This window comes from Amblyraja radiata, chromosome 20 (assembly GCF_010909765.2).
Source record: "Amblyraja radiata isolate CabotCenter1 chromosome 20, sAmbRad1.1.pri, whole genome shotgun sequence".
Taxonomy (NCBI): domain Eukaryota; kingdom Metazoa; phylum Chordata; class Chondrichthyes; order Rajiformes; family Rajidae; genus Amblyraja; species Amblyraja radiata.
The window spans coordinates 45,661,121-45,673,700 of record NC_045975.1 but is presented as its reverse complement, the minus strand read 5'-3'; the positions used below and the strand labels follow the sequence as shown (position 1 = coordinate 45,673,700).

At 45.2% G+C, this 12,580-nt stretch overlaps 1 protein-coding gene across 3 annotated transcripts in view; it reads right to left on the bottom strand.

Annotated features, from left to right (window-relative positions):
* The window catches only part of LOC116984368, a 116,695-nt gene extending 104,944 nt beyond the window's left edge, over positions 1-11,751 (bottom strand). For all 3 annotated transcript variants that reach the window (XM_033038524.1, XM_033038525.1, XM_033038526.1), the window contains exon 1: positions 11,554-11,751. In XM_033038524.1, coding sequence (XP_032894415.1) covers positions 11,554-11,689 — 136 coding nt within the window. In that variant the 5' untranslated portion in view covers positions 11,690-11,751. The remainder of the gene's footprint in view (positions 1-11,553) is intronic.
* Between the last annotated feature and the right edge of the window lie 829 nt (positions 11,752-12,580).

The following is a 12,580-nucleotide window of genomic DNA, read 5'->3' as shown; positions in this document are numbered from 1 at the left end:
CCCCCCCCCCCCCCCCCCCACCAACTTTTCCTCCACTCTTTTTCCTGTGCTCCCCCCACCTAAATGTGATTCCATTTCTCGCACTGTCCAGCCTCCCATCCCTGTCCATCAATGACCTGGCTTTTGTCTTGCTTTTACCTCCAGCCTTTGTCCACATATCTGCCAATCCCCCACCCCCACCCCCACCACCTTTAGGGTGGCCCAGTGGAGCAATGATAGAGTTACTGCCTCCAGCGCCAGAGACCCAGGTTTGATCCCGACTACGGGTGCTGTCTGTACGTAGTTCGTACGTTCTTCCCGTAACCTGCTCAGGTTTTCTCCGAGAACTTTGGTTTCCTCCCACACTTCAAAGACGTACAGGTTTGTAGGTGAATTGGTTTGGTGTAAATGTAAATTGTCCCTAGTGTGTGTAGGATAATGATAATGTGCGAGGATCGCTGGTCGGTGCAGACTCAGTGGGCCTGTTTCCTTGAGTTTAAGCATCACCTAATTATCTGGTAGGTTACTGAAGTGCCTGATCACAAATACCAACACTAACCCCTCAACATTCTACAATGAACATACAAAATCACTCATCACTATTAAAGAGGGCCCCTACATCTACCCACTATTTAAGCCGTAATCAACATCAGTGACAACTAATTTCCTCTCCATGATCTCATGGTCTTTGTGAGATTTTCCATGTGCAAACTAGACCACTCACTGTGTTTCTAATATTGCAACTGTGTTCATGCTTCAAAAATACTAACAATTCAAGGAAATCAGGGATATTTTACGGAAGAGATAGATTGATTAGTACGGGTGTCAGTTATGGGAAGATGGCAGGAGAATGGGGTTGAGGGGGCGAGTTAGATCAGCCATGATTGAATGGTGGGGTAGACTTGGAGTAAATGTAAAATTGTGTAGTCGGGTAGTGTTAAGGGCCTGTCCCACTTTCACAACCTAATTCACAACCTCTGCCGAGTTTGCCCTTGACTCATACTCGCAGCATGGCCGTCACAAGGTCGTAGGAGGTCGTAGGTAGGTCGTAGGTAGGTCGTAATGCTAGTCGTAGGTACTCATGGCATCATGTAGGTCGGAGAATTTTTTCAACGTGAAGAAAAATGTCCACGAGTAAAAAATGGTTGCGAATTACGTCGTGAAAGTGGGACAGGCCCTTAAGTGTGTGGGGATCACTGGTCGGTGCAGACTCGGTGGGCTAAAGAGCCTGCTTCCACGCTGTATCTCTAAACTAAACAAAAAAACTAAACTGTCATTGCAAATGTGGAACTGAAACAGGGTTAATTACCAGAAGGTTGGAAAAGGATATACTGACTGCAAAAGCTGCAATACTGTCAGGAAAGCACAAATGGGTGACTAATGCTCTTGAGGAAGATACCTTACTCAGTCTTGCTTGTCTGTACCCGGCTCTAGACCTACACCACGGTGCTTCTCTGTGGTAATGTAACAAACCACTACTGCCACTTTCAAACAGAGTAAAACTGGTTGTGTGAAGATAGAATCATATTGCTGGAGTAGCTGAGTATAACAGATAAACTGAGATAGCATATCCATGGACAGGTACATGGATAAGTAGGGTTTAGAGCGATATGGTCCAAACGCAGGCGATTGAGACTAGAGTAGATGGGGGCATCATGGACGGCATGGACGAGCTGGAGAAACAGTACGTCATATAGGCAATAGACAATAGGTGCAGGAGTAGGCCATTCGGCCCTTCGAGCCAGCATCGCCATTTAATGTGATCATGGCTGATCATCCCCAATCAGTACCCCGTTCCTGCCTTCTCCCCATATCACCTGACTCTGCTATTTTAAAGAGCCCTATCTAGCTCTCTCTTGAAAGCATCCAGAGAATTCCACACTCACTACTCTCTGTGAGAAAAAGTGTTTCCTCGTCTCCGTTCTAAATGGCTTACTCCTTATTCTTAAATTGTAGCCCCTGGTTCTGGACTCCCCCAACATCAGGAACATGTTTCCTGCCTCTAGCGTGTCCAAACACTTAACAATCTTATATGTTTCAATGAGATACCCTCTCATCCTTCTAAACTCCAGAGTGTACAAGCCCAGCTGCTCCATTCTCTCAGCATAAGACAGGCCCGCCATCCCGGGAATTAACGTTGCAAATCTACGCTGCACTCCCTCAATAGCAAGAATGTCCTTCCTCAAATTAGGGGACCAAAACTGCACACAATCCTCTAGGTGTGGTCTCACTAGGGCTCTGTACAACTGCAGAAGGACCTCTTAGCTCCTATATTCGATTCCCCTTGTTATAAAGGCCAACATGCCATTTGCTTTCTTCATTGCCTGCTGTACCTGTATGCTTACTTTCATAGACTGATGAACAAGGACCTTCAGATCCCATTGTAAACATAGAAACAGAGAAAATAGGTGCATGAGTAGGCCATTCGATCCTTCGAGCCTGCACCGCCATTCAATATGATCATGGCTGATCATCCAACTCAGTATCCTGTACCTGCCATCTCTCCATACCCCCTGATCCCTTTAGCCACAAGGGCCACATCTAACTCCCTCATAAATATAGCCAATTGTACTTCCCCTTTTCCCAATTTGATGCCATTTAGATAGTAATCTGCCTTCCTGTTTTTGCTACCAAAGTAGATAACAGCACATTTATCCGCATTAAACTTCACCTGCCATGCATCTACCCGCTCCCCCAACCTGTCCAAGTCACCCTGCATTCTCATAGCATCCTCCTCACAGTTCACACTGCCACCCAGCTTTGTGTCATCTGCAAATTTGCTAATGTTACTTAGAATCCCTGCATCCAAATCATTGATGTATATTGTAAATAGCTGCGGTCCCAGCACCAAGCCTTGCGGTACCCCACTAGTCACTGCCTGCCATTCTGAAAGGGACCCGTTCATCCCTACTCTTTGTTTCCTGTCTGCCAACCACTTTTCTATCCATGTCAGCACTCTACCCCCAATACCATGTGCCCACTAATCTCCTATGTGGGACTTTCTGAAAGTCCAGGTGCACTACATCCATTGGCTCTCCCTTGTCTATTTTCCTAGTTACATCTTCAAAAAATTCCAGAAGATCATCCAACTGTTCGGCTATTTCATCTATTATAATTGACTCCAGCATCTTCCCCACCACCGATGTCAGGCTAACTGGTCTATAATTCCCTGTTTTCTCTCTCCCGCCTTTCCTAAAAATCCACAGGAACTAATCCTGAGTCTATAGAACATTGGAAAATTATCACCAATGCATCCACGATTTCTAGAGCCACTTCCTTAAGTACCCTGGCATGCAGACCATCAGGCCCTGGGGATTTATCAGCTGCCAGTCCATAAGTAACACTACTCAACAATGTACCTCGGTGACTGCCAATCCCCCCCCCCCCCCCGGACACTCCTCCCACAGGAAAAACACTATGACTGTATGCATTTAAATAGAATATGATTTCAATAAATAAATCTATGTCGCTCTTCCAGGGAGATGCTAACTGCATTTCGTTGTCTCTGTACTGTACACTGACAATGACAATTAAAGTTGAATCTGAATCTGAAGTCTATCCAACACCATTTCCTGCCTAATGTGGATTTCCTTCAGTTCCTCCGTCACCCCAGATCCTCTGGCCACTACTATATCAGGAAGATTGTTTGTGTCCTCCTTAGTGAAGACAGATCCAAAGTACCTGTTCAACTCATCTGCCATTTCCTTGTTCCCCATAATAAATTCACCTTTTTCGGTCTTCAATGGTCCAACTTTGGTCTTAACTACTTTTTTCCTCTTCACATACCTAAAGAAGCTTTTACTATCCTGCTTTATATTCTTGGCTAGCTTACCTTCGTACCTCATCTTTTCTCCACATAATGTCTTTTTGGTTATCTTCTGTTGCTCTTTAAACATTACCCAATAGTCTTGCTTCCCGCTCATCTTTGCTACGTTGTACTTCTTCGCTTTAATTTTTATGCTATCCCTGACGTCCATTGTCATCCATGGTCATCCCTTTCTCCCCTTGGAATCTTTCTTTCTCCTAGGAATGAATTGATCCTGCACCTTCTGTATTATTCCTAGAAATACCTGCCATTTTTGTTCCACTGTCATTCCTGCTAGTGGATTCCAGTCAACTTTGGCCAGCTCCTCCCTCATGGCCCCATAGTCCCCTTTATTCAACTGTAACACTGACACCTCCGATCTACCCTTCTCCCTCTCCAATTGTAGATTATACCTGACCATGTTATGGTCACTGCCTCCTAATGGCTCCTTAACCTCGAGGTCCTTTATCAAATCCGGTTCATTACATAACACTAAATCCAGAATTGCCTTCTCCCTGGTAGGCTCCAATCCAAGCTGTTCTAGGAATCCATCACGAAGGTGCTCTACCAGTACCAACCTGATTTTCCCAGTCTATCTGCATGTTGAAATCTCCTATAACAACCACAGCATTACTTTTGCTACATGCCAATCCTAACTCCTGATTCAACTTGCGCAGGCTACTGTTTGGGGCCTGTAGATAAGTCCCATTAGGGTCTTTTTACCCTTACATTTCCTTACTGACTCCACATCTCCTGTTTCAATGTCACCCCTTGCAAGGGACTGAATTTCATTCCTCACCAACAGAGCAACCCCAACCCCTCCGCCCACCTGTCTGTCTTTTCGATATGAGGTATATCCTTGAATATTCTGTTCCCAGCCCTGGCCCTCTTGCAGCCATGTCTCAGTAATTCCCACAACATCATTTTCTAACTGAGCCTCAAGCTCGTCCACTTTATTCCTTATACTTTGCACATTCATATACAGCACTTTGTACTTCCCCCCCCTCGCACCGCTCGCAATTGGCCCTGACCTTACTCTGTTGAGCTTTACATCCCATTAATTCGAGAATCTTTTGTAATTTTTTCCTGTAGCCACTTCCCCTTCAACTCCATCTTTATACTCCCCATTTGTCAATCCCTCCCCCCCACTATTTAGTTTAAACCCACACGTGTAGCCCTAGCAAACCTGCCTGCCAGAATGTCGATCCCCCTCCAGTTAAGGTGTAACCCGTCCCTTTTGTACAGGTCACCCCTACACCAGAAGAGATCGCAGTGGTCTATAAATCTAAATCCTTGCTCCCTGCTCCAGCCCCTCAGTCACACATTCAAATCCGCTATCTCCCTGTTCCTGTCCTCACTAATCTGGCATTTCAGTCTTCTTCCCAACTCTCTGAACTCATGTTGGAGAACCTCATTCCTCTTCTTCCCGATGTCATTTGTGCCTACGTGCACAACTACTGCTGGCTGTTCACCTTCTATGAACATTGAATTCTTCAATTTGAAGTAACCAAACCCCCATATCCCTCCCTTCTCCCCCACCCCTCCCCTCTGCCCCACCTCAACTTGTCTCACACCTTCTGTCTGTTCATCTTTGGCTTGGCCATGATCTGGCCTGGCCATCTGCTTTGGCTTGCACCTCCTCTCATTCAGCATTCGCTCCACCCACCACCCTCCATTTGTCTGAAGAAGGGTCCCAACCCAAAACATCACCCATCCATGGTCTCCAGAGATTTGTAGGAAGGAACTGCAGATGCTGGTTTACACTATAGATAGAAAAAGCTGGAGTAACTCAGCAGGACAGGCAGCATCTCTGGAGAGAAGTTTTGGTTGACTTTTTGGGTTGAGACCCTTCTTCAGACTGAGAGTAAGGGGACAGGTAGACATTCTACATTGTAATGTAGAACCATTCCCTTATCAACATCTGATTTGATCTGTTTGTTTTCACACCTTATCGCTAATTTACTGTCATCTGACTCTCAATCAGGGGCCTGGAGAGACCACACCTGGAGTATTGTGTGCAGTTTTCGTCTCCTAATTTGAGGAACGACATTCTTGCTATTGAGAGAGTGCAGCGTAGGTTCACGAGGTTAATTCCCGGGATGGCGGGACTGACTTATGATGAAAGAATGGAGCAACTGGGCTTGTACTCACTGGAATTTAGAAGGATGAGAGGAAATGTTATAGAAACATATAAAATTATTATGGGATTGGACACACCAGATGCAGGAAACATGTTCTCGATGTTGGGGGAGTCCAGAACCAGGGGCCACAGTTTAAGAATATGGGGTAGGCCATTTTGAACTGAGATGTGGAAAAACTTTTCACCCAGAGAGTTGTGAATTTGTGGAATTCTCTGCCTCAGACAGCAGTGGAGACAGATTCACTGGATGCATTCAAAAGAGAGTTAGATAGATCTCTTAGGACTAGCGGAATCAAGGGATATGGGGAGAAGGTAGGAACGGGGTACTGATTGTGGATGATCAGCCATGATCACCAGGGCCGGCCCTAAGCCGATTGGACCGATTGCTCCCAATTGGGCACCGCGCCAATGGGGGCCCCGCGCTAATTTTGCGTATTTGGTACGGAAATACGAATTCGCGTTGCTCAATACAGTTTTTTTTTGGTTGAAACATTCGACTTGTTAAATACGGATTTCTTTTAAACGAACATGGATAAAAACCACTGCACCGGCCATCAGACAAAAACGTAGTTATACAATGTGTCATCAATTAATCGATCTACATTCCTCAGTAAATGTAATCGTGTTTGACCAAGTATTAATGACGCCCTGTGAATTTTATTCAAAGGAACGCAACATCATTAATACTTGGTCAAACACAATTACACTGAGGAATTTAGATTGATGCATTCCCGACATTGAGAATTTCTTAAAACTCATCATCATGGTTGAGGGCTCAGACCGCGAGCTTCTTCTTGGTGTGCAGGTTAGTCATTTACTTACGGACCCACGTTGTGTCTATCTGTCTTTCGCTCCCCCCCCCTCTCTCTCTCTCTCTCTTTATCTATCTATCTCTCTCTCCACCGCTCCCACTTCGTCTCTCTCACTCCTCTCTCACCATGTCGCCTCAAAATTCCCGGAATCATTGACGTTTTGCGGCGACGGCTGCATCTGCGGTTCCTTTCCGTTGGGGGGGGGAGGGGGGGTCATTAACTTTTGTTGCCAAGGTTTTAGAGTAAAGCATAACTTACTTCACCATTGTGCTGGACAAAACTAGATGGTGCATTGCCCTGCACTGTTTCACGGACCTCCAATGAACTGGTTCAATGGTTGAAGGGTCTGAAGAAGGGCCTCAACCCAAAACGTCACCCATTCCTAGTATCCAGAGATGCTGCCTGTCCCACCGAGTTACTCCAGCATTTTGTGTCAATCTTCGTTTCAATGGTTCAAAGGTTTCCATATTATTAGGAAAACTAGAGGTGAGAAAAGGTGCAGAACAGATCATTCTGTTCTGGGGTTTGTTCTGTATCTTTTCATACCTCTAGTTTCCCTCTCCCCCGACTCTCAGTCTGAAGAACTGTGTGCAGGATAGTGTTCGTGTGCAGGAGTCGGTGCAGACTCGGGGGGCCAAAGGCCATGTTTCCACACTGTATCTCTCAACTAAACTAAACAGATAATCTACGGAAAGAAAATAGAGCATCTTTGTTGGTTCATTATGACTTGACGGGGCTTTCAAATCTCGTACGAGAAACCTTAGCGGCACGGTGGTGCAGCGGTACAGTGGCTGCCTCACAGCGCCAGAGACCCGGGTTCTTTCCTGATGACCGGTGCTGTCTGTTCAGAGTTTATATGTTCTCCCCGTGACCTGCATTGGTTTTCTCCGAGATCTTCCGTTTCCTCCCGCTCTCCAAAGACGTACAGGTTGTAGGTTGAGTGGTTTGGTACAAATGTAAATTGTCACTGGTGTGTGTGGGATAGTGTTTGTGTGTGGGGATTGCTGGTCGGTGCGGACTCGGTGGACGGAAGGGCCAGTTTCCGTGCTATATCACTAAACTAAACTAAACTAGAGCAGATAATCTATGGAAAGAAAGCAGAGCATCTTTATTGGTACATTATGACTTGACGGGGATTTCAAATCCTGCACGAGATACCTTCAAGAATGGAGCATGCATTTCTATCAGTCATAGAAACATAGAAAATAAGTGCAGGAGTAGGCCATTCGGCCCTTCGAGCCAGCACCGCCATTCTATATGATCATGGCTGATCATCTAAAATCAGTATCCCCGTTCCTGCTTTCTCCCCATATCCCTTGATTACGTTAGCCCTAAGAGCTAAATCTAAGTCTCTCTTGAAAACATCCAGTGAATTGGCCACCACTGCCTTCTGTGGCAGAGAATTGCACAGATTCACAACTCTCTGGGTGAAAAGGTGTTTCCTCATCTCAGTCCTAAATGGCCGACCCCTTATTCTTAAACTGTGGCCCCTTGTTCTGGACTCCCCAGTCACTCTGGGTGAAGTCCAGATGGAGCTGACAATGTTTGCATCTTCCACTTTAAATAAAAGTCAACTGAATTACGGAAGGTTAGAGAAAGAAGTGTATTGATGCCTCTTTCATCAGAAGCACGGTTGACATTTGTTACAAAGAGAAATCAACTTTTATTTCAAGTAATTTAAAAGTCACTTCATTAAACGTGGGGACAAGCAGTGTGGAGATTGCATTCTTCTGCTTTCAGTGACACATCCATGGGCTCCACTGAACAAGGTCGTGACAGGATATTCCTTAGGACATTGAGGGAAGTTAGTGTAGAAATAGCAGGGGCTATGACAGAAATATTTCAAATGGCATTAGAAACGGGAATAGTGCCGGAGGATTGGCGTACTGCGCATGTTGTTCCATTGTTTTAAAAGGGTTCTAAGAGTAAACCTAGCAATTATAGACCTGTTAGTTTGACGTCAGTGGTGGGCAAATTAATGGAAAGGATACTTAAGAGATAATATATATAAGCATCTGGATAAACAGGGTCTGATTAGGAACAGTCAACATGGATTTGTGCCTGGAAGGTCATGTTTGACTAATCTTCTTGAATTTTTTGAAGAGATTACTCTGGAAATTAATGAGGGTAAAGCAGTGGATGTTGTCTAAATGGACTTTGACAAGGTTCCTCATGGAAGGTTGGTTAAGAAGGTTCAATTGTTGGGTATTAATGGTGGAGTAGCAAGATGGATTCAACAGTGGCTGAATGGGAGATGCCAGAGAGTAATGGTGGATGGCTGTTTGTCAGGTTGGAGGCCTGTGACTAGTGGGGTGCCTCAGGGATCTGTGTTGGGTCCACTGTTGTTTGTCATGTACATCAATGATCTGGATGATGGTGTGGTAAATTGGATTAGTAAGTATGCAGATGATACTAAGATAGGTGGTGTTGTGGATAATGAAGTAGATTTTCAAAGTCTACAGAGAGATTTAGGCCATTTGGAAGAGTGGGCTGAAAGATGGCAGATGGAGTTTAATGCTGATAACTGTGAGGTGCTACATCTTGACAGGACAAATCAAAATAGGACGTACATGGTAAATGCTAGCGAATTGAGGAATGCAGTTGAACAGAGGGATCTAGGAATAACTGTGCATAGTTCCCTGAAGGTGGAATCTCATGTAGATAGGGTGATAAAGAAAGCTTTTGATGTGCTGACCTTTATAAATCAGAGCATTGAGTATAGAAGTTGGGATGTAATGTTAAAATTGTACAAGGCATTGGTGAGGCCAATTCTGGAGTATGGTGTACAATTTTGGTTGCCTAATTATAGGAACGATGTCAACAAAATAGAGAGAGTACAGAGGAGATTTACTAGAATGTTGCCTGGGTTTCAGCAACTAAGTTACAGAGAAAGGTTGAACAAGTTAGGTCTTTATTCTTTGGAGCGCAGAAGGTTAAGGGGGGACTTGATAGAGGTCTTTAAAATGATGAGAGGGATAGACAGAGTTGACGTGGATAAGCTTTTCCCATTGAGAGTAGGGAAGATTCAAACAAGAGGACATGACTTGAGAATTAAGGGACAGAAGTTTAGGGGTAACATGAGGGGGAATTTCTTTACTCAGATCGTGGTAGCTGTGTGGAATGAGCTTCCAGTGGAAGTGGTGGAGGCAGATTCGATTTTATCATTTAAAAATAAATTGGATAGGTACATGGACGGGAAAGGAATGGAGGGTTATGGTCTGAGTGCAGGTAGATGGGACTAGGGGAAAATAAGTGTTCGGCACGGACTTGAAGGGCCGAGATGGCCTGTTTCCGTGCTGTAATTGTTATATGGTTATATGGTTAATATCTTCTTCATTTGACCTCAACTGAGCGTTACGACAATATTTACTTAGCGAGGTCATAGATCACCTTGCAAGAAGCTCTAGCCATCATGGTTAGAGTGAAATACGTCCCTGTTTTTTTTATTGAGAAGAGCTATCATCTTATGTATTAATCTCAGGTCGCTTTACCCACTCTGGTCTCAGAGCCGGTCATTCCAACCACGGCAGCCTCTTGAATGCAGAGATGTGTGCGTTTACTGAGACCAATGTGATGAAACAATTTAGTCTAGTTTAGGTTTTTAGTTCAGAGTCAATGCCAAAGGCAGACCAAACATCTTAAACAGAGATTGGTCAGATACAGTGGGAAATCATGTGAAATAATGACTGAATTGTATTTTAAATGAATGTACCCGCATGTTATACTGTTTAGTTTGGAGATACAACCAGATAGTCACTGAGTTCGCACCGACCAGCGATTTTATTAATTTCCGGTCAATTTGTGCCCGATGGTGGTGGCCAATCAACCGCTGTCTCCAAGGGGGTTGCGACCAATCACCAACCAGCTTGCCTTACATTTTCCGTCCAATCAACAATTCGGTTTCCTCCCGTCCAATCAACCGCTGTCTCCAAGGGCATTGTGTCCAATCACATAATGCAGTTTTATGGTAATTAGCTGCTACGGTAAAGGTTGGGAGCCAGCGGAGATACTGACAGGCAAACGGGAGGGAGCAGGAGAGATTCACACAGTGTAGAATCCATAGCACCTAGTGTACAATTTCATAATATATACTAAATAACTGGGCTGACACACCTTGGCTGGGAACCTGGGGCTCACCAACATTATTCCCAATTGGGCCCCGCACCCCCTAAGGCCGGCCCTGATGATCATATTGAATGACGGTGCTGGCTCGAAGGGACGAATGGCCTCCTCCTGCACCCGTTGTCTCGGTGTCTGTGTATCTATGTACTCAAGCACTGTGTCTTTCCTCGGTAAAGCAGCATCTACAATTCCGTGTTTCTACAGGAGGACCAGTTTAGGCCAGTGCCAAATAGGTCGAAAACAGACGGAAATGCTCGTGACAGATCGCCCTGTTTTTGTAGTTCTTAATTATTTTTGTATTCTTTCACACGTGTAAAATATCTCCACTTGTATTCTTTCACACGTGTAAAATATCTCCACTCCTTCACAAAATATATCTACTCAGCAAAAACAAATCAAACGATAATTACATTACATTACATAACCCGCAAAACATTTCTGGACGACGTTTTTGGGCGCGGCTCTTTGAGCTTCAAAGATCACATTTGTAACTGCAAGGACTGCACTCTGCAAAGAGCCATCACATTGTCAGCATTGCAAAGAATAATTACATGCCATAGACTTTTTAAGATTGATTGGAAAGTGCAACTTGCAGGGAAAAGAGTGTTTGAGGGAGAGAGGGAGAAAGAGACGGAGGGAGGTGGAGAGGGAGAGGGGGAGAGAGAAAGAGAGAGGGGGTGGGCATTGGCCGTTACCTGCCGCGGGTAGCAGCCACGCCAGCACCAGCGCCAGTACCAGGGCGGGCAGCCGGGTTCCCGGAGAGGAGCAGCAGCCCCTCAGCCCCAAGACATCCCCCGTCCGGCCGCAGCCCGCACCCTTCCCCGCCACCATCTTGCAGAGATGAATTACTTTCGTTTTCGTGTCCTCGCGTTGTTTCCCGGCTGTACATCCGCTGGCTTTGAATATTTATTTATTACAGCGGTGGGACTAGATGTGTATCGAGGTGGCCCTGTTCAATAACACAGATGCACACTGACACACAGTGCTGGAGTAACTCAGCATAGAGTCAGTGTGAAGACAGACATTTCGTCCCAACTGGGACCGGCTAACATGTCCCAGTTTCACTAGTCCCACCTGCCTGTATTTAGCCCAAATCCCTCCAAACCTGTCCGGTCCATGTACCTGTCTAACTGTTTCTTAAACTTAACGATAGTCCCTGCCTCAACGACCTCCTCTGACAGCTCTGATTCCTATTGATTTTTTCCCCTTCACCTTAAACCTATGTCCTCTGGTCCTCGCTGCTCAGTGCATCTACCCGACCTATGGTTATATACACCTCTATAAGTTCACCACTCATCTTCCTGCGCTCCAAGGAATAGGGGGGTGCAAAGATCATAGAGGGGGGTGTGCAGTAAGGTCACTGGGTCATAGGGCTTGACGCACGGAGCCGCCCAATCCATCTGGAGGACATCGCAGCTTCTGGTATATGTTATTAATGCAAGAAACGCCAAATGTTGAATTTTTGCGCTGTAAAAAATTGTGGAAGTCGGGGTAAACGTGAGAGACGTGTACCCAACTTCACAATTCCAAAAGTAAAGCTAAATGAAGGTAAAGAGAAGCGAGAGCTGAAGGGCCAACAACAGCTAAAGTGCTTGGTAAACATTGGCCGTGCAGATATCAGAATTGAAAATATTGGGAATTATCGCGTATGCTCACTGCATTTCATCACAGTAAGGTATTATTTGTGTTTTTTTTTTATTCCTTTGGTATCTAAAAAGTGAT